Genomic DNA, 22,218 nt, shown 5'->3' on the forward strand with positions numbered 1-22,218 from the left:
AGGATGGAGCTGGGCTGCCCTCCTGCAGCCTCAGGCCTGGGCTCCCACCCGCTTGGACTGGCCAAGCATGGAAGGGCCCATAAAAGTGAGACCTGTTAGATGTGTTTGGGTGGCAGGTCTGTGGATAGTCTCACTCTTTATCTGAGATGCTCTGTGCAACACAAAACTCAATCAGCACGACAGCATGATGTGAATGGCCGAGCGTTATGTGATGTCACAGGCCAACACAAGGGTCCCAGGCAGTGCTGGGGTGCAGGCCAAAGGGTGGTCTGGGAAGACTTCGTGGAGGAGGTGGCGCTAAGCAGATGGGTAGGAGTTAAATGTGCAATGAGGAAGGAAAAGGGCCACCTGGGAGGAGCGAACGGCCTCAGTAGAGGCAGGGCAGAGGAAACGATGCAAGGCGGGTCTGTAGAAGAGGTGCGGGTGAGGACGGGTGTGCTGAATCTGACTCTCACCACAGGGAGGAGCGTTGAAGGCAGTGTCTGCTCAGAGCTCCGGCCTCCTCTACAACCACCCCACCCTCAGTCTGCCCAGGCCCTACTTATATACAATCAGTGATGGGGAACTCACTACCACACAGGCAGCCGCTTTTGTTCCTAGAATGGTTCTGACTGTCACAAAATTCTTTCTCCAATCAGCTTGCTTTCCATCGGGCTGACTACACCCCTCTCTCACTGTCTCTCCCCCCGGAGCTTGGGCTGAGCCGCCGCCCTCCCTCCCCCTCACATTTCAGGGTGTCAGCTGCAGCTCAGAGTCCACTGCATTTTCTTGAGTCTAGTTCGCCCCGCACTCTGGCCACCTTTTATGAGTCCTGACCCTCCCTGGGTGCGTGGGCTCTGCAAACTGGATGGGCATATTTTCCGTACTGCAATAGGACAGAGCTCCAGGGAAGCCTGCTAGAAACCTCCCACCAGATCGCCAGCAACGCAAGCGTCAGCACAAACCGACTGAGATCTCCTGGCCATGGCACATCCTTCTCTGTCCTGCCCACAGAAGACATCACAGGAGACCCTGGCTCCTGCTTCCTGACACCCAGAGGCCCAGGGTCTCCACCATTTGTCTTGACTTCCCGCCAGGTGGATAGGTTGAGACTAGAGTGGCTGACCCTACTTGGGCTGGCCAGCCGAATTCCCGTCCAGCTTTACCCTATTGCTCTTTCCCAGGGTCTCCACGTCTGTGCCCACCCTCACGGCTGCACGGTGATGCTTCGTTCGGGTCAGTGATCCTGAACATTTTCTCTCCCCAGCCTCCTACCAGGGAATCACCTCTCCTCTCCTCCAAACTGTCTGGAACCTTCATCTCCCATCCACTCAGGCCCAGCACCTTCCCTCGACTTGCACTGAGCCTCATAACCCACCGCGTCACTTCTCTCAAGGGGGCCCGCCTCTCTGACAATCACTTCAGCTCAGAGGTCAGAACCAAGGCCACGGGGCGATGGCCGTTTCCTGAGCCCCCATGTGGTTCTGAGTTCCCAGAGGGCATTTATGGCTTTCCGTGGTCACGCGGTCAGACCCCGGCCCTTTGCACTTACTGTCCCTCTTTCTGGAACGCTCCTTCTCTTGCTGCTCTGCCTTCAGCTCACATGCAACCTCTTCACATATGCTTTTCCTTGGCCCACTAAGATTCCCATCCCCTGCCTCAGGGTCTCCTTCTCACTACAGTGATGTAATGTCTTCACCTGGCTTATCCCTATCCGAAACGGGGGCACCTATCTGCTTCTTTGTTCCTTTCCTGTCAGTCTCTTTTCCCAGATTCCAAGCTTCAGGAGGGCCGGCGCCGTGCTTGTTCCATGAACCACTGGCACACAGTAGGTGCTCAATAAATGAATAATTGAATAAGTTCTTGATAAATAAATGCCCCACACCTGATTCTCAGTTCTTTTCACCATCATACCCTGTAGACACGCTCCTCTTCCTCTTTGTAGTATTTCTAGGAAATCCCACCCCCCTCTAGACCGCTGTGCCTCCGCTAGGAGGACCCTTTCTCCACAACTCTGCTTGGTGGGCTCCTACTGACTCTTCCAAACCCCGCTCAATTCTACCTCTTCTAGATGGTGCTATCCCCTTGGTTTCCTCACCCCTTCCTCACTCCTCTTCTACGGACTTAGCTGTTTACAAGTCTACTCTCCGCCCCCCTACTCCTGCTGACTCTGGTTGGAGGCTTCCAAGGGCTGGGGGGGAGGTGAGTCTGGATCATCGTGGGGTCTGGGGGGAGGTATCCCACTGCTCAGCCTGGCCCAGAGCAGCTTCTCAGACGATGTTTGCTGAACACTGATGGACAGGAATGCCTTTTTGGTGTCCTGTTCGGAGAAGGTATTTCACCTGATTGGTGCCTCATCTCTGCAGGGTCACCCCTCCTCTCTTGCCAGCCCCACTGCAGCAGTCAGACCAAGATCTTAAAAATGTAAACGGGATCAGCTTACTGCTGATTCCACAGAGTACTCATCACACTCAGAACATTTATGAACTCCTGAGCACGGCACACCGGGCCTGGCATCTGACCCTCCGTCTTGCTCAGGGCCTTCGCACTTGCTATTCCTGCTGCTGGTATATGCACCCTCTGGAAAGTTGCAAGACCAGCTCTGTGTCATCACTTGCACCTCAGCTTACAGCTCGACCTCCCCAACCAGCTGCACTCCACGGTCCTGCTTCATTTTCATCAAGTATCTATCGTTGCTGTTACTCAGTTGATCAGTCGTGTCTGACTCTTTGCTGCTCCACGTACTGCAGCACGCCAGGCTTCCCTATCCTTCACTGTCTCCCGGAGTTTGCTCAAATTGATGTCGTTGAGTTGGTGATGCCATCCAACCATCGCATCCTCTGTCGTCCCCTTCTCCTCCTGCCTTCAATCTTTCCCAGCGTCAGGGTCTTTTCCAGTGAGTCGACTCTTTGCATCAGGTGGCCAAAGTATCGGAGCTTCAGCTTCAGCATCAGTCCTTCCAATGAATATTCAGGGTTGATTTCCTTTAGGATTGACTGGTTGGATATCCTTGCTGTCCAAGGGACTCTCAAGAGTATATCTATTACTCTCTGGAATTTTCACATGGTCTGACTCCTCACGATACCACAAGCTCCTCAAGGCTGGGGCCTCATCTGTCTTAGGTCCCAGCCCCCAGACCAGTGCCTGGCACATAGCATGCCTCTAAAACAACAGTCACCAGACTGATTCTTTCTGTCCCTAATGGGAATAGACTTTCATGTTCAACTTTCAGAAAACCAATTCACTAGAAGGTAAGTTCCATGGCTGGGGGGGAGGGCAGGAATTCATCGTCAGTTTCATTCACTGGGCTCACCCCAGGGCCTGGAGAAGTACTGACTACACAGTAGACTTAATGTCTGTCTGCTGGGGAAAAGGAGAGAGTTCTTGACTGAGGCCGAGCGGCCAGAGATTTGGAGCCCAAGACCAAAGGCTCTGAGAGCCTCCAGCCTCATGGAGGGGACGCGGGCACCCCGGGCACGGGGCAGGGAGTGGCGGCGGGAGCGAGCCCTGCGGGCCGCAGCTCACCTGATAGCAGCATGGGGTCCTTGTCCACCGACTTGCGCACCTGGTCAGACTCCCCTGTCAGGGAGCTCTCATCGATCTTGAGGTCGTTGCCCTGGATGAAGAGGCCGTCGGCAGGGAGGAGGTCACCTGGTGGGAGGAAGGGCAAGGGGGGCCGTCAGCAGGGTCTCAGGGGCTGGAGAGGCTGGAATATCCCCTTCAAGCATGACTACAAGGAGGAGTTGCCTTCTGGAACAGGCTGCCTGGGGTCACTTGGTTCCAGCGCAGGAACCAAGGTGGTGTCCAGCACAGGCCAATGGGCTGCTGAAGCCTGGGGCCTGGGTGAAGGGCAGGGGGCCTGGAGCGCTGAGGTTGGGTCCTGCCTCTATCTGAGCTCGAGTGAGCATGTCCTTCAGTTTCTAAAGCGCTTCTCTTGGCATGGCATGGATTTGGGGCCCAGTTTTCTCAATGACTCTTTCTTCTCTGGCCTCAACTATGGTTTGGGGAAATTCTTTGGGAAGGGACTAACCTGTCTTGACTAGGCTGAATAGACCTCAAGACAAGAATATTATCGGAGGATAATATAGCTGGTGAGAAGGGGTCCTCCAATCTTTCCCCCTTCTCTTACCTCTACTTACCTAGGACATATCTCAGCTAAATCCCCTTTGGCACCAGCCTGCTCACTTTCTCCATGGGAGCATCACGGGCCTGGAATGTTTGCCCATTCATGTCCACTTCCTAGAACACCTTCTCTAGCACAACCACCAACCATCAACAGCCAAATCAGAGAAGGGAAAGGGATTTCACTTCATCAACCCACTCTGAGTGTTAGTGGTCCTTGGAGTGCTGGGTTGAGAAGTCATCTGATGGTGTTATCTCAGCTTTGGGCTGAGATCAATTAGTAATGTCTGCTAAGGGTAGAGGTTTGGAGAGTGGTGGTACATGTGTCATGGATTTGCCATTTTTTGGTTTAAATACATTCTGGAATCTTACCTCCTCCAGAAATGAGCCTTCCACCTCTCCAAGAAGCTCAGAAAATATCTTAGCTTGGGGTCAGCCTTCGGGAATCCACCCTCTGCCCTGGGCCTGCTTTTCTGGGTCTGCCTGGCCCATTCCCACCCCTGCCTAGACTGCAGTTCTAGCATCAAGCTCAGCAGTGGGGTCACTTACCATATTTGACCTGGGCGATGTCCCCAACCACGATCTCAGCCACAGGGATCTGGACCACCTGGCCAGCCCGGACCACAGTGAACTTCTGCTCCTGTTCGATGCGGCTCTGCAGGCCCCGGAACTGTTTCTCTTTGCTCCAGTCATTGAAGGCCGTGACCAGGACCACGCAGATGACCGACAGGAGGATGGCGGCCCCCTCGATCCAGCCCGCCTCTGCCTCCCCTTCATCCTCTGCCCCGCCCTGGGCCGTCGCACATCCTGCACAGAGCGGAAGGAAGCAGGCAGGGTGGGTCAGCCAGGCAGAAGGGGCCTCACGGTAATCTACAGTGCAGGTGCTTTAGGGTCAGGTACTGAGGCAGTTTTGCTGGCATCCTTTCCTTCCATTCTTCCAGCAACTGTGAGGCAGGCCTCTAGGCTGGGGCGGGCCCTGCTGCTGCCCCTCTCTGGTCCTGGGTAAGTCCCTGCCCTCCCTGAGCTGTGGTGTGCTCATCTGCAAAGCGGGAGTCACTGAGGCCAGGCTCCAGGGGAGGAAGGTAAAAGCTCCCGGCAGCGCTCGGCACACAGGAGGGTCTTACTGGATCTGAGCCTCCAATACACAGCGAGGATACCGATACCCTGAGCCACTTGTGTGACCTACAGTCTGATGACTATACGGTACCTACAAGGGCAAGAAAGTAGAGGTGTGGGTTTCTTTCACCACTCGGAGCCACCAGACCCTGAGAACACCTCCTGCTGCTCTGGGGCAATCAGGAGAAAGAGAAGAGGAAAGGGAAGAAAGAGGGGTGTGGTGGGCCCTGCTGAGGTCACCTCTGGGCTCCTTTGGACTGGGGCAGGGACAGGATCTGGAGATTGTGACCACAGGATCTGGGGAAACTGCAACTGCCCTCCTCGGACCCAGGGTTTTCTAAGGTGCGTCTGCTCACTGTCTGTGTGACTTTGGGGAACCCACTTGGCCTTCCCTCTAATTGCTCATCAGTAAACTGGAGAAACTACCTCTGAGGTGGTTACCAGGGCCTGGCATAAAATAAGGATTCTCAAAACTGGTCAAGTCACAAACATTTCCTGAGCAGCTACTGGGTGCTGGTCACTGTGCTGGCTCTCTGGCACTAAGGGAGCTGTCACGGGCAGGGAGCTGGGAGCAGGGGTTATGCCTATCCTAGCCCTGCCATGGAAGTGCTTCGTGACCTCCAACAAGCGTCTAGAGGTCTCTGAGCCATGAAAGCAGACAGGGAGGGGCCCTGGGTACTGCAAGGCAGCCTAGTGTGAGTCCGCCCCCAGCACCGTTTTAGGCTTCCCAGAGGGCACTAGTGGTCAGGAACCTGCCTGCTAATGCAGGAGACTTATAAGAGATGCAGGCTTGATTCCTGGGTTGGGAAGATCCCCGGGAGGAGGGCATGGCAACCCACTCCAGTGTTCCTGCCTGGAGAATCCCATGGACAGAGGAGCCTTGGGTGGGGGGCGGCTACAGTTTGTAGGGTTGCACAGAGTTGGACACTGAGCAACTTAGTACACAGCATCATTTTATGCGTAACTGATGCAGCCTACGTCTCCCATGGTGGGGGGTGGTCCAGGCACCATGGAAGGTTCAGAGCGCAGGCTGGGGCCTGGGTGTCAGGGAGGAGTAAGTCACAAAGTTCAAGAACTCCGTTCTGCAGGAAAAGAGTGTGTTTGGCTGCCCTTATCAACCCACTGTGGCCTGAGCTGGTGTCTCAGCTGGAAGAAGTGAAGGGCGGTAGAAAGAACCAGAAGCTTGGAGTTCCAAACCCAGCCCTCCTGCCTCCAAGCTGTGTGACCTTAGGCAAGTCCTTCCCTTCTCTGGGCCTTGGCTCCCACCGCGCTAGGATGGAGGTGATGCCAGGCATCTGAGAGCAGGGCTGTGGGGCACCACTCTGGGAGCCTGACCTGTGTTCCCACTGTACCCCCTCTCCCCGCTGCCCACTGAGTTCTAAGCTTGCACTACATGGGGTCACCTGAGGTCACTTATTCGGGTGGCACTGACTCAACCTAGTCCCTTTCTGAGGAATGGCAGCCGACGGACAGGCGCGCGGGCTCGGAGGCCAGAACGCCTTGGTCTGAGTCACGGTTCTGCCGGTTCCCGGAGTCTGCCCTTGCAAGTCATTTAGCATCTCGGGGCCCCGCTTTCCTGGGTAATAAGAGTACCTGCCCACAGGGCTGTTGTGAGGGTCAAGTGAGTATCAAATGAACTTTTACCCTAAAAGCTTCCAACTAGAGGTGGCTCTAAAAATAGTAGGAATTGCCCTCCTTATTATGCTTCTGTGTGGCGCCCTTAGCTTTGTTCGAGGCTTATGCAAGAAGCAGTGCACCATCCTCTCTAGTTTTTACAAAAGTTCTGCAAAGAATGCTGCCCATTATGCATCTCTCATAATGGCCTGGGCTTCCCAGGTGGCGCGTGGTAAAGAATCCACCTGCCAATTCAGGAGATGTAGGAGATGCCAGTCCGATCCCCTGGATGGGGATGATCCCCTGGAGGAGGATACATCAACCCACTCCAGGACTCTTGCCTGGAGAATCCCATGGACAGAGGAGCCTGGTGGGCCACAGTCCATGGGGCCCCAAAGTGTCGGGCATGACTGAAGCAACACAGCACGCTCGCACGTCAGGTCCTGTGGGTGAGTTCATCCCACAGTTCATTGTCAGGGGGTGTGCGAGCCTCTCAAAGAACTACCTTTCCTCCTAATTGACAACTTGAGCTATGCAAATTCACTTTCTGCTTCGGTTGCCAGGCAATTCAAAGTCAAATTTATATCTCAGTCAAGGGAGCAAACTTATTTGCTTTAAATCCTCTTTGGAAAGAGGTGATGCAGAAAAAAGGAATCAACTAGTAATATTCAGTTCAGTTCAGTTCAGTTGCTCAGTTGTGTCCAACTCTCTGCGACCCCATGAATTGCAGCACACCAGGCCTCCCTGTCCAACACCAACTCCTGGAGTTCCCTCAAACTCATGTCCATTGAGTCAGTGATGCCATCCAGCCATCTCATCCTCCGTCGTCCTCTTCTCCTCCTACCCCTAATCCCTCCCAGCATCACAGTCTTTTCCAATGAGTCAGCTCTTCACATCAGGTCCCCAAAGTACTGGAGTTTCAACTTTAGCATCATTCCTTCCAAAGAACACCCAGGACCGATCTCCTTTAGAATGGACTGCTTGGATCTCCTTGCAGTCCAAGGGACTCTCAAGAGTCTTCTCCAACACCACAGTTCAAAAGCATCAATTCTTCGGTGCTCAGCTTTCTTCACAGTCCAACTTTCACATCCATACCTGACCACTGGAAAAACCATAGCCTTGACTAGATGGACCTTAGTTGGCTAAGTAATGTCTCTGCTTTTCAATATGCTCTCTAGGTTGGTCGTAACTTTCCTTCCAAGGAGTAAGCATCTTTTAATTTCATGGCTGCAACTAGTAATATTAGGTTAAAAAAAAAATCGAGGTAGCTGACCAGATAGACTTGGTTATCCAGTTTCTCAGGAAATTTTGGCGTGGGAGGGAGTGGGGTAGCAGCTGTATGAGGAACCTCAGGGTGGTCTGAACCTCCTCATTTGGGCAAATGAGGCCCATAGAGATTATTTCTTATATTTGGTTTTCACTTTTTATTTGCTTGCCTGAAGCAGTGAACCTAGAAGGATGATCTATTTATGAAGCACATTAAGATGCCTAATAATAATTAATAACAAAGTATTTATACTTTTCTACTAATCCCAAATCAGATTATAAAAATCTAACTGCAAAACAATATATCTTCTGTAATCCTGCATAGCCCACAGTTTATGTGTATGTATTTATCAGTCTGCCTATCTTTCTGTTTACGCATAGATGTGTAGAGGGATTCAGGCTTAAAAACACTTCGCCGTGATAAAGGAAGCTGCATGGAGTTGGTGAAGTCTAGCCCTTGGCAGGTGCTCAGTATTTGGAATGAAAGGAAGAATGGAGGCTGAGGTTTTCTTTTCTTAAAATAGAAGTTTAGTTGATTGACAATGTCATGTTAGTTTCGGGTGTATAGCATCATGGTTCACGTACATATCTATTCTTTCTCAGGTTCTGCTTCCTTATGTGTTATTACAGAATACTGAGCGGCGTTCCCTGCGCTGTACACTAGGTCCTTGTTGCTTATCTGTTTTGATGTCTGTCAGTGTGTAAATATCAATCCCAACCTCCTCACTTATTTATGAGGTTTTCCACTAGGGCTCCCGAGTCCTGACTGGGAAAGTGGGTTTACTCCAGAACCCTCCCAGGGTGAGTGGGGCAGTGCTTCCTCCACCCCTCAAGCAATGGCCCCATTCAGAACCCAGGGCATATTTCAGGATGTCCTCTCAAGCCCGAGACTCATCACATGGCAAAGCGTGCTCAGCATCAGCCCCACCAGGGTGCGCTAATCCTGAACCAAGCACAGGATTGCGACTGAGAGGCCTCCTCCCCCAAGGCACCAAGTGTGAGATCCCCACCTCACACTTGCAGGGAGGGAAGCCCAGGGTGGCCCCCCAACATCGGCAGCAGGTCCAGTACCTCTGGGTGCCCTCTGTGTGCCAGGCTGTCCACGCATCCCTCCACCACCTCCCTGTTATAACCCCTCCAGGTGAGGTCTGTTACCCTGTTTAGCACATGTGGAAACAGATTCACAGAAGGAAAGTGACTTGCTTAAGGGCCATACAAAAACAGGATGTGGCCGTGGTCTGAAGTTTGCGATCCCTGTTCTAGAATACCAGGAGCACAGGGCTCTGACGTCATCACGGGTTTTCTCACAGTTGGGGGCCTCTAGGAGCCCAGTGTCAGAGTAGAAACGGGATCATTCGGAAGCTAGAGCACCCAGAGGGCAAGGGGCCCGAGGCTGACCCCGTGTCCGATCGAGCATGGATGCAGCCCATAGGTGGGCGATTCGGAGGGTCTGTCCTCAGCTGTGAGAGTGAGGAGCCCGCAGAAAGCAGCTGGATAGAAGCTTGGGGTCACTCTCCCTTGGACTCCATTCAACATAACCAGAGAGTGGCTATAAAGAAAGGCTGAGCGCCAAAGAATTGATGGAGAAGACTCTTAAGAGTCCCTTGGACAGTAAAGAGATGAAACCAGACAATCCTAAAGGAAATCAACCCTGAATATTCACTGGAAGGACTGAAGCCGAAGCTCCAATACTTTAACCACCTAATGTGAAGAGCTGACTCATTGGAAAAGACCCTGATGCTGGGCAAGATTGAAGGCAGGAAGAGAAGGGGACAACAGAGGATAAGATGGTTGGATGGCATCACTGACTCAATGGACATGAGTTTGAGCAAGCTCTGGGGGATGGTGAAGGACAGGGAAGCCTGGCGTGCTGCAGTCCACGGGGTGGCAAGGAATGGGGCACAACTGAGCAACTGAACAACAACAAGAGTGTGGTCTGGGCAGTGGTGTTTTTAACAAGCCCCACTGCAAAATCTGGGGGCTCTTTCTTAGCTGTGTGACCTGGAGCAAGTTAATGCACTTCCCTGTGCCCAAGGCACATCTTTAAAATGGGCATAATCATGGCCCCTACGTCATGGGGTTGTTAGGAGGACGGTATCTTGGCCTGGAGCTCAGCACACTTAGTGCTCGACAAACGCTCACTCTAACGTGACTGTGGTTGATCCGACCTCTGCATTTCCCACATGGGAGAAGGGGGGACAGGCGCTCTCAGTCCCGGGTCCACCTCAGCCACGCACTGACCCTTAGGCCTCAGTTTCCCAGCCTGGAGGGAACATGCGGCCTTGAGCCCCCAGGTGCCCAGAAGTGCGGCCGTGCATGCGTGCGGCAGGCCAGGAGCGGGAGGTCCCAGGCGCCGTCTTACCTTCGTTGTTCTCGCCGGGCGGGTGGTAGAAGGAGAGCCCCAGGGAGATGATGGCGGCGATTTCCAGAATGATCAGCGTCACGTCCTGCAGGGCCTCCCACACGAGCTGCAGGAAGGTTTTTGGCTTCTTTGGAGGTATAAAGTTTTGCCCAAAAATCTGCTTTCTCTTCTCCAGGTCTGGAGCAGTGCCAGGCAAACCTACAGACAGAGTGCAGAGAGGTTGGCCTGGGGGTCCTGGGGAGACACACATGCCCAGGAATCACTCCGAGGGGGGCGGCCGCGTGGCAGGGGGAGAGAGGCAAAAACAAGGCAGGAAACCAGCAGGAACCCACCAGGAGCCTGCACCCGGTGGTAGCTTCCACCCAGATCTCCTGAACGGCATCACTAGCGTGCTGGAGTTGGAGGACTGGGGCATTCTGCTGTTCCAGTTGCAGGGGCCCCAGGGTCCAATATCTACTATCATAGACAAGCTATCACATCACAGGACCTAGGACTCCAACAGTCTTCATTCATCCAGTTAGTTATTCATTCAACCCGTGTTTCTCTGCACGCCTGCCCCGTGCGGGGGCTGGGGGAGTCCTGCGAAGGGAAGAGCCCCTTGCTCAGGAATATAGGAGCTTGGTGGTCCTGGGATCCTAGTCTGTGGTTCAGGGGTACAGGAGATGGACAGGCCTCCGAAATGGGGCTCTGGGTGCTGAGCCTCTTCTGATGTTCATGGTAAGACGCCCACCCACTGCCTGCAAGAGCCAGACTCGCTGAGACTGCAGAAGAGCCTGAGGGTGTCCTGTTCCCAAGGAGACCTCCCCCCACCCCACTGGCCTTGCCTATCAGTACAGGTAGCGCTGGAGATCCACCGTCCCGCCTGTGCAGCGGGAGGAGGGGAGCTTGAGCTGGGTTATGCTCCTTTCACAGATGGGGAGATGGAGGCCCTCATGAGACCCAGCTGTGGCCGTGGCACACTCTGGGGACCCGAGGACCCAGGCTGGCCCTGTTCTAAGCACATGGAAATGTTGCCCCCAGCCTCCCGCGCTGGAGTGGCTAATATGTGTTCACAGTGAAAAGCATTAGTCTGTCAGGCACCTCCAACTCTTTTGTGTATGTATACTGGAGTGGTTTGCCATTTCCTTCTCTAGGGGATCTTCCTGATCCAGGGATCGAAACTGTATCTCCTGCACTGCAGGTGGGTTCTTCACCACTGAGCCCCCGGGGAAGCCCCCAGGTGAGGATATTGGGTCATTATTGTTCAGTTAAGACAGTGGGGTCATTAATCACGACCTCCTGGAGGAGTAAGACTGACGAGATGGGTTTTGAGTGAGACGGAGAGGAGGCTGGTCCAGGAAGGGCCAGAGGAAGGGCCACGTGACTGCAGACAAGGCACTTCTCCCTGGACCTCAGTTTCCTCACATACGGCATGAAGGATGGACTCGGCTGAAGGTGGGGGACTGGCGGCTGTGGCACGTTATATCCAAAGACAGCTGTTATGGAGACCTACAGGTAGGAGAGTCCACCTGGTCCAGGCCACTGATCATGCCCTTCCGAGGAGCAGAACTTTGAAGTCTCCTCACCCTCAGGCTGAAAATGAACAGTGCCTATTTTGGGAGCAAAACTACCAGGCTGGTGTGAGAGATGAATGGTGCTGGAGATTCAATTTAGATCAAAGGGCATCTCACCATTTAGTATATTAAAAATTAAAATACTGTGTCAAATATCCACTGGACAAAGACAGGAAGGCTTTGCAAATTCAGAGACCCAAATGCCCAGCGGTTGATAGCAGACACTGTGTGGAACCATAGATTTTTGAACCTGAGTTTCTCTTTGTACAAAAGGCAGAGGACAGAGCACTGGGTGAGGAGTCAGGCTTGCGGATGAACTTGGGCTGGTTGTTTCATCCCCTGGAAACTCAGTGTTCTCATCAATAAAACGGGAGCAAAATAAGCCCGAGGCTGTGGTAAGCTGTGCTCCACAGAGGAAGGGGTGTGAAAGCTCTCTGTGAACAGTATAGATGAGGGAAGTGTGCCCTCATGGTAAAAGAATTAAAAAATGCCCCAGCCTGTGGCTCAGGTCTTCTGCTGGAGTCAGAGTCTGTATTCTATTTAACTATGTACAAGAAGAGGGCTGAGGGCAGAACGTGGGTTCTTTCGCTGAACAGGAATGATTTGCTGGAACGGCCGCTTGGACACACACTGGCTTCTCCCCCAGGCTCTGGGCCTTTGCCCTGGCCAGGTTCTTGGTTACACATGGACACAGTGCCGCTAGTTTGTGGGCGCACATGTAGGCGTGGCTCACGATGAGATCAGCCGCTTGTGAGCACCCGCAGACACCGTGTCCCTCCAGCCTTTGTGATACACATGGACATACATCTCTCCACTGATTTAAGTCCCCAAGTTCAGCTGCATCTCCACCCCTATCTCTGCTGTACGAATTCCTAGACCCATGAAACCTCTTAGCTCGAGGCTCTAGAATTTCTATGTGAACAGGAAAGTGGGTGTTGGTGGGAAGGTTGGGATTGGGTGGTGAGAATCTGGTGGGAAGGTGGGTGGCCAGGAGTTCATCCAGTAGCTGTGAAGACATCAATTATCTGCATCAAAGAATTGAGGGGTCCAGTGGAGGTGAAGGTGCTGAATAGGGTTGCCAGACAAAATATAGGATGACCAGTTAAATTTGGATTTCAGATAAACAGCAAATAACTTTTAAGTTATGTCTCCTATAATATTGGGGACAAGCTAATAAAAATTATTTTTTATCTGGAATTCAAATTTCACTGAATATCCTATACTTTTCTTTGTTAAATCTGGCAACCCTATCCCAGAAGCACCCCACCCTCCCCGTCCCCTGCCCCAGGTTCCCCCATTGCTGGAGCAGGACAAGTTCTCTGGTCAGCCAGTCTCACTCTCCCATTTGACTGGTGGAAAAGTGAGGCCCAGGGATGCGGAAGTATCTTGGCTCAGATACAGTGATTCAGCTGCAAAGCTGGGGTTGGACTCCTGACTCCTGGCTCAGGCCCTTTCCACCAAAAGGTTCTCATCTTGCTCATTAGCTTAAAAAAAAAAAAACAAAACTGAGCCTTAATGTACACACAAAATTATGGACATTTCACATTGTCTCTCCATCAGCATCGTTTAAGAGATTTCATTCAAACTGTCCTTTGGTGACCTCTGAGTAGGCTTTATCTCATCCTTTTGGGAAAAAGGAGGCCAGAAAAGCCGCTTTTCTCTCCTTCTGTGAAGGGGTCCTGATGGTTGAACACAGACATCCGCGATGTCATCATGAGAGGTGCAACATTCCTGTTGGTCCAGGACGGGGCGCTCTGCTGAGCAGCTACCTGCAGCCTCAGGGAAGCTTCCAGAAGCAGAGGGACCAAATTCTAGCCTCAACCTGCCACTTGGGCAAGTGACACTCCCTCTCAGAACCTCAGTCTCTTCATCTGTAAATTGGGGCAGAGGGGAGACTCGCTGTTTCTGCCTGCTGGGGTGCAAATGAAAGGCACACAACTATATGAGAAGCGCCTGGCGCACCGTAGGTGCCCAGATTCCGGGCAGAAAACCTCTGAGCTCAAATGTGACCTCGCGCGGCATTGAGAGCAGTGACAGAGTATTCACGTCTTTTCATTGTCTGTGACCTTGAGTGACCCCTTTAGAGATGCAGGACAAACTCGTCTGGCCCCCCACACCATCACCCCATTCCCTCCAGTACGCTGGGGCTGCAGACAGAGGGCCAAGTGCGCACATCTGCGCTCTCCGGGGGTCATCACTTAACACATGGAGCTTGCATTCACCTCTGGCCGGTCTATAAGACAAGGATTACAAATTCCATTTTGTGGATGGGAAAACTGAGGCTCAGAGAGCTCAAGTGACTTGCTCAAGGTCACACAGCTACAGCTGGGATTGGACCCCAGGTCTTTGAGGATCCACGGGTGTACTATTTCTGTATCATGCCAGGGTGCCTATTTCAGGGCCCAGCAGCTAAAAGTCACTAACTCCACCATTTCCCCTGTTCTGGAGACAGCCTTGAGCTATAAACACAGGCTTGGCAACAGACAAGAGCTAACTCCCAGGGATCCTAGGCACCTGAAGAAAATGGGAAAATTTAGTCACCAGGCTTGGACTTCTTAAATGTTTGTGTTGTCACTGGAGTGTGGGTACCTCCATTAGCATAAATAAAAGTCTTACATTTTGAAAGGAAAAAAACCCCAACCACAAGCCCTTCAAAAGCTATAACATTTATAGAAAAATGCATTTCCGTCTTTGGAAAGTGAGTGGGCTAAATCCACTGCGGTGCATCCAGCCCATTAAATATTATGCAACAATTAGAAAACGCGATCCATTTATATGCACGAATATAGCACAAACTGAGTGAAAAAGGCAAGTTGCAGAGCAATGCGTACAGTTTGATTCCATTGATGCGAAACAGAAAACTCAATAAAGCCACAGTTTATATTTCCTATAGGTACATATATATGCAAATATGTGGCAAAGGTTCTGTAAGGATCTGCTCCAAACCCATGATGGTGGAACCTCTGGGGAGGAAAAGGGCAATCTGATTGGTTGCAGTGGTCGGGACTCTAACTTGGACTAAAATATTTTTATTTTAACCCAGGAGAATGTATTCATGTTGTATTTGAATGATTCAAAGTTTAGTTTAAAGGAGGAAATCAGTATGTACTATAAGAAAATGTACACTTATTTCCATGTAACCTTTTGATATAAGGGGCTTCCCAGGCGGTGCTAGTGGTAAAGAATATGCCTGCAAAGCAGGAGACACAGTTTGATCCCTGGGCCAGGAAGATCCCCTGGAGAGGAAATGGCCCTCCTTTCAGATATGAACTTGGAGACAAATAGTCCTGGGTTAAAAACTTGGTTTCATCACTTACTACCTGCGTGTCCCTCCACTCAAAGGAATACTTAACTCAGATCCGACCACCCCCCTTCGCTGCCTGCACATCAGTCCAGGAGGACTTCAGTTAGCCGCCTTCAGCCCCTTCTCCACCTAGTGGTCAGAGGGATGTTTTAAAAGCATGAAGTGCACTGTGTGAATGCTCCAGGGGCTTCTGTTGCACAGAGAGACATCTACTCTCCTTGCCAAAGTCTGGAAGGCCCTGGACAGTGTGACCCCTGATTTCTCCTTAAGTCTTGTTGCTCCACCCTGCCAATATACTCCAGCGCCACCAGCCTCTCTAGTACAGCTTCAGTACAGATGCCCTCCTGCTTCAGGACCTTTGCACATGCTGTTCCTGCTGCTTGGACTGCTCTTCTCTCTCATTCACATGGAACTTGGCTAAACCTGTCTCTCTGTCCCCTTCAGACTGAACTCGTTTTTGAAAGTTCTCATAGCTCACTGAACATCCCTTTCATTTTTATTATTTTAATCATTAATAGTGTGAAAGTGAAAGTTGCTAAGTCATGTCTGACTGTGCAACCCCATGAACTATACAATCAAAGGAATTCTCTAGGCCAGAATACTGGAGTGGGTAGCCTTTCCCTTCTCCGGGGGATCTTCCCAACCCAGGGATTGAACCCAGGTCTCCCAAATTGTGGGCAGATTCTTTACCAGCTGAGCCACAAGGGAAGCCCAAGAATACTGGAGTGGGTAGCCTAACCCTTCTCCAGTGGACCTTCCTGACCCAGGAATTGAACTGGGGTCTCCTGCATTGCAGGCGGATTCTTTACCAACTCAGCTATCAGGGAGGCCCCATTAATAGTGTCATTGAGCGCTAAGTCACTTCAGCTGTGTCTGACCTTTGCAACCCTATGGACTGTAGCCCGCTGGGCTCCTCTGTCCACAGCATTCTCCAGGGAAGAAAACTGGAGTAAGTTGCCATTCCCTCCTCCAGGGAATCTTTCAGATCCAGGGATCGAACCTGCGTCTCCTGCACTGCAGGCAGAGTCTTTGCCCCTGAGTCCCCTGGGAATCCTCCAAGGGGATAACTGATCCCTGTGTCCTCAGGCGATGAACATAATGGACGCAGCATTGCCCTTGGTGCAGGGAAACACCTCGATGAATGAAAGCCGTTGCTGGCACTATGATTATCTCAGAAGGAACTGTGGCAAGAGTTTCTGTGCCCCAGCCCCGCGGTCCTCCACGACTCCACACTGCAGCCGTGGCGGGCGGCTCCGGAGCACTCTGGCCACACCCGACACGTGTCCTCCAAATCTGTCTTCAGCTTCAGGGCTCTTCCTGCAGCTGGGGGTTCATCGGGTGCCACTAAGCAGGGGGCCCAGAAGTGCCGAGAATTATCCCCGACCACACCCAGGGGGAGCTGGGAGTCAGGATAGACGCTCCGGCTCTGTACCCTTGGAGGGACAGTTCTCAGGTGCTTCCCACATGCTCCCTGCCAAGGTCAAGCGGGCCGTACCCTGGTCCCCTGCAGCGTAACCAGTCACCAGCACACCCCCAGTGGCATTCCTCTCTTCCCTGCTTTCTTCTCTTGCTCTCTCACCTCCGAGATGACTCCCAAACAGACCACCTGCACCCCCGCCTTGGCTCACACTCTGCTTTCGGGGAACCCAAACTAAAAACTTTCCCTGGTGGCTCAGATGGCAAAGAATCCACCTGTGAAGCGGGAGACTTGGGTTTGGTCCCTGGGTTGGGAAGATCCCCTGGAGGAGGGCATGGTAACCCACTCCAGTATCCTTGCCTGGAGAATCCCCATGGACAGAGGAGCCAGGTGGGCTACAGTTCACGGGGTCGTAAAGAGTCAGACCCGACTGAGCGATGAATATACACACAAAAACAGGTCGTGAGGAGTGAGTGTGTGAGGCTGGGGCCTGGCGCCCCCTCTTGATCTTCCTCTAACCACTCACTGGCCCTGTGACCCCGCTGGGCCTCTCCTTCCTCTCGACCGAGGAGCTTGGACTAGTCCTCTAAGGGCCCTTGTTGCTCAGAAATTCTAAGATCCACTTCTCCCGTAATCGTGCCATTCATTCGTAAAGCCATTAAGCTTCCGTGAGGGGCCTTCTAAGCCTGCCGGGTGAGCCTGTGGCCCTCACCCAGCGGAGGTGCTGCCCACTGTCGGAGGGGGCGAGCCTGCCCTGTGTGAGGGGGCAGGACAGCTACAGGGCAGCCCACCGAGGAGGCCACTTTGACGGCAAGCCTCTCCTCTCGTCTTGCTGCCTCCAGCGTGCCTGTGCTCCCTCGGCCTGGCCGTCTGCATGCCTGGCTGCCTTTCCAGTCTCACCCTCCCGGGACGGGTCACAGCACCTTCCTCAGGAAGCCGCCCCTGGCTGGCCTTACTCTCATCTAATGGCCCTTCCATGCAGCTTACCTCCCCCACCACCCCCTCCCCCCTGCCCCTTATGGAAGTTATTAAGTGGTATTTCAGCTGACTCCTGGGATTACTTAATTTTGAGCTCCTGAAAGGCAAGATCTGCGTCATTTCATTTTGTGTCCTTGGTTATGGCTGGCAGGCAGGAACCACTCACCATGTGCCTGTGGAGGAGGAAAGACAGAGGTGGGAGGAGGTGGGGGGGGGGGGGGGGAGGGGGAAGGAGGGGGGGGGGGGGGGGGGAGGAGGGGGAGAGGAGGTAGGGGAGGGCAGGTCCCAGGCTGGACCCACACTTGGTACCAGCAGAGAGCAAACAGCACAGAGCAGCAGCTCTAATGCTAGATAACAACACAGACACGAAACCCTCTGGCTAAACCACTGGTCCTCGCCACCCTCGCAGGCAACACTTGGTGCTTACTCCACGCCAGGTTCTAGGCTAACGGCGTTCACGTGTACAGACTCACTTAATCCCCAGCATGGCTCCTTGAAGGGGACACTATTATCATCCCGTCTCACACACAGCTAGGAAGCGGCAGAGCGGGAAGGGACCCCAGGGAAGCTGGCCTGAGTTCCGTCCTGAACTGGCGTGTGTGGCCTGACTCCTTCCTTCACTTGCTTGTTGGTCCTTCGCTCGCTGAACAGTGGCCGGGCACCCGCCTGCACCGGCCTCTCAGCAAGCACCAGTCACACACTAGTGAGCAGGAGCGGCACTCCCACCCTCGCGGGCTTTTCTACACTCACTTGGACATCTAACCGTGCAATGCTCTTGCCACACATGGACTCAAGCTCTTCCTGCAGCGGGTGAGACACGCACTTATTCATTTTGAGCCTCTGGGTACTGGGTTGTGTGGTCACGGCCTCCAGCGACTAATAACTCCAGCTGTTCCACTTTCCGTAGCTGTGTGACCTGGGACAAGTCACTCACCTTCTCTGGGCCACTTGGGCTATAAAACAGGGAGATCCCACAGGCCGCCAGAGACCTGAGGAGAGGGCTAGCTAAGGCAATGCCTGGCCCACAGTACTTGGCATAGAGTAGGCACTGGTGGCACAGTGGTAAAGAACCTGCCTGCCAATGCCGGAGGCACCGGAGACATGGGCCTGGTCCCTGGGTCGGGAAGATCCTCTGGGGTAGGAAATGGCAGCCCACTCCAGTATTCTTGCCTGGAAAATTCCATGGACAGAGGAGCCTGGCGGGCTACAGTTCTGGCCTACAGTCAGACACGACTGAACACACACATACACACACACACACGTGTATACGGGTTAAAGGACTTCAGCTGCAGAAGCTGACAGCCTTGTGACACCACGTGGAGGAGGCAGCTGGAGAGACCTGACTGAGGGCATGCAGCCATCAGAGGCACGAGCAGGACTAGAACCCCAGTCTCGAGACGCCAAGACCCCACGCCCCTGTCGCTCTGTGACACAGGCTCTTTCAGGATAGTCTAAGCGTTTGTACCAGGAACCTATCATTGATGTTGTTGCCTCCCCACACACTGTTGGGCATTCTTTTATACTTTACATGTTCTGTGTGTCTCTCCAGTAACTTGACAAAGGCCACCTCTGTCATTGCCCATGCAACAGAAGAAGGGTCAGCATCACTGTTGTTTCAGGGGCCGGGTACTTCCTGTCCCTTTGCTCAGGGGACTGGTGTGGTGCCGGGTGCAGCCTCAAGCTGGATAAAGATGCTGGACTAACCAAGTGTTAGTTGCTCGGTTGTGTCTGACTTTGCGATCCCATGGATTGTGGCCCGTCAGGCTCCTCTGTCCATGGGATTCTCCAGGCAAGAACACTGGAGTGGGTAGCCATTCCCTTCTCCAGAGGACCTTCCTGACCCAGGGATTGAACCTGGGTCTCCCGCATTGCAGGCAGATTCTTTACCGTCTGAGCTACTAGGAAAGCCCATGCAGGGCTGACCAAGGCTCAAGCTAATACTGAGAGCATGGGGACAGCTGTGAAAACACACTCAGTGACTCCAACTGGAGCAGCCGTGGTGATCGTCACACCATTTACTGATTCCTGGCAAAACCCAGTGAAGTTTCTCTCCAGACATGCGCCATGATCTCTCTGAAGTGTGTTCTTATTTAGGAGTGTGTTGTTTTGGGACTGTGTGCTTCCTTCAGCAAGCCTTTCTGCAGTTGTGCTAACCCTAAGCCTGGGAGAAGTCACTCGTGTCTGCTTTTGGGAACCTCATTCCTGTGATGTTTGAGGGCGGCCAGGTCCTTGGCCAGCCCTGCCGTGCCCGTGCTGCTGGGGGATGAGTCCACCCTCGTCTGGGGGAGAAGGGGAAGTTGCTTTGCTGACCAGCCATGCCCCTGCTCCGGCCAGGTCAGGACCAGGCATGCTGGCAGGCTGACTACAAAGCTTTCTTGCAAGATGACAGAACACACTCTTTTTCTAGCTGTCAAGCTGGCTGTGAAAGAGGAAGGGTCCCCAGGGCTGGTCAATGGTGAGACCATAGCCGGCTCTGAGGCTGGCTCTTGCCCTAAATTGCTGGGAGCTCCATGGTGAAGACTGTCCTGTTACCTCAAATAGAGCCCAACACATAGTAGGTGCTCATGAAACAGGCGTGGCATGAAAGGCTGGCAGGCTACCGAGTCCACAGTAGGAGAAAACTATGTTCCTTAGGACATTTACCAAACAATAAAACTGAAGTCAGTTGAGACTAGTCAGGCTTCTCAGGAAAGTTGTCAAACTGTACCTTCAGAATATTATTCTTCATAAGAATGGATGCATTTTCACTACTTGGGACAAATGAATAATAATAGCTGGGTGTGTGCATGCATGCTAAGTTGTTTCAATCATATCCAACTCTGTGACCCAAGGACTATAGCCTGCTAAGCTCCTCTGTCCATGGGATTCTTCAGGTAAGACTACTGGAGTGGGTTGCCATGCCCTCGTTCAGGAGATCTTCCCAACCCAGGGATCGAACCCATGTCTCTTAAGTCCCCTGCGTTGGCAGGCGGGTTCTTTACCACTAGCGCCACCTGGGAAGCCCAATAGCTGGGTGATTATGCTTAGAAAAAAAGAGTTCCTTTAATACAGATGGCTAATAAACACATGAAAAGATGCTCAATATCGCTCATTATTAGAGAAATGCAAATCAAACTTCAGTGAGACATCGCGTCACACTGGTCAGAATGGTCATCATTAAAAAATCTGCAAACAACAAGTTCTGGAGAGGAAGGGGAGAAAAGAACCCTCCTGCACTGATGGTGGGGATGTAAATCGATACAGCCACTATGGAAGAGGGCATGGAGATTCTTTAGAAAACTAGAAACAATAATAAACGTTGCTGTTCAGTTGCCCAGCCATGTCTGACTCTTTGCAAAACCACCATTCAACCCAGCAACCCCACTTCTAGGCATACACTGTGAGGAAGCCCAAACTGAAGAAGACCCATCATTTGCTGCAGTTCTAGTTACAGCAGCGAGGACATGGAAGCAACCCAGATGCTTCCGTCGACAGACGGACGGATGAAGGAACTATGGCACACGTATACAAGGCAGCGCCACTCAGCCATAAAAGGGACGCACCGGAGTCAATTCTAGTGGGGTAGGTAAAGCCAGAGCCTGCTATACAGACTGGGCTAGGTCAGAAAGAGGAAGACAAATATCGTATATTACAGACTGAGCTAGGTCAGAAAGAGGAAGACAAATATCGTATATTAATGCATGCATGTGGAATCTGGAAAGGTGGTACTGATGAGCCTATTTGCAGGCAGCAGTGGAGATACAGACATAGAGAACAGGTTTATGGATGAGGGCGGGGAGAGGAAGGGGAGGGTGAGAGGAATGGAGAGAGTACTGTGGAAGCATACACGCTACCATATGCAAAATAGATCGTCAACGGAAATCTGCTGTGTGACTCAGGGAACTCAGACCGGGGCACTGTAACAGCCTAGCGGGGTGGGAGGGGTGTTCAAGGGGGAGGGGACATAGGGGACACCTATGGCTAATTTATAATTGATGTGTGGAAGAAATCAAACCAATTTTGCAATGCAATCATCAATCAATTAAAAATAACTAAATACAAAACAAAACAAAACAAAGTTCCTTAAAAACAAAAACCTCTTCGAGCGTTTAAGTGTTTAAACTCTGTAAGCCTTCAAAGTCTTTCTTACAGAGGGAAAATGTCATGATTCTTACCTAGACCTCGGGTGGCTTATATCTGACCTTAACTTTCAGGCCTCACTGCTCCCTCATTACCCCTTTCCCTCTTCTAATTGGGCTTTCAGAGAACAGTCAAATCTGAGGGCTATCCTTGCCGCCTCTCGGACAGGAGGCACAAATTAATTTCATCTTGCAAGTCAACTGTGACTTATTAGCAAGGGCTACCTGGAGTTGAGTTTGAAGAGTCTGTATCGGGATTGATTAGTGATGTCTGTCCCAGATTTGGGTCTGGAAGTGGGGGCTTGTGTCTCAGGAATTTGCTGTCCTGCCCTCTTTCTCTTTCAACCCCTGGCTCAGGATGTCAAGAGGCCCACAAGGTAGCCACACCT

General features: G+C 52.4%; 1 protein-coding gene across 9 annotated transcripts in view; it reads right to left on the bottom strand.

Moving 5' to 3' along the window:
- Nucleotides 1-22,218, bottom strand: part of ATP2B2 (ATPase plasma membrane Ca2+ transporting 2) — a 375,986-nt gene that overhangs the window by 77,489 nt on the left and 276,279 nt on the right. For all 9 annotated transcript variants that reach the window (XM_042236653.2, XM_042236651.2, XM_042236650.2 and 6 more), the window contains 3 exons: nt 10,460-10,657; nt 4,651-4,908; nt 3,505-3,630 (listed from right to left, as the gene is read on the bottom strand). In XM_042236653.2, the coding sequence (XP_042092587.1) occupies nt 3,505-3,630; nt 4,651-4,908; nt 10,460-10,657 (582 nt within the window). The remainder of the gene's footprint in view (nt 1-3,504; nt 3,631-4,650; nt 4,909-10,459; nt 10,658-22,218) is intronic.

The sequence above is a fragment of the Ovis aries genome, chromosome 19, assembly GCF_016772045.2.
Source record: "Ovis aries strain OAR_USU_Benz2616 breed Rambouillet chromosome 19, ARS-UI_Ramb_v3.0, whole genome shotgun sequence".
NCBI lineage: Eukaryota > Metazoa > Chordata > Mammalia > Artiodactyla > Bovidae > Ovis > Ovis aries.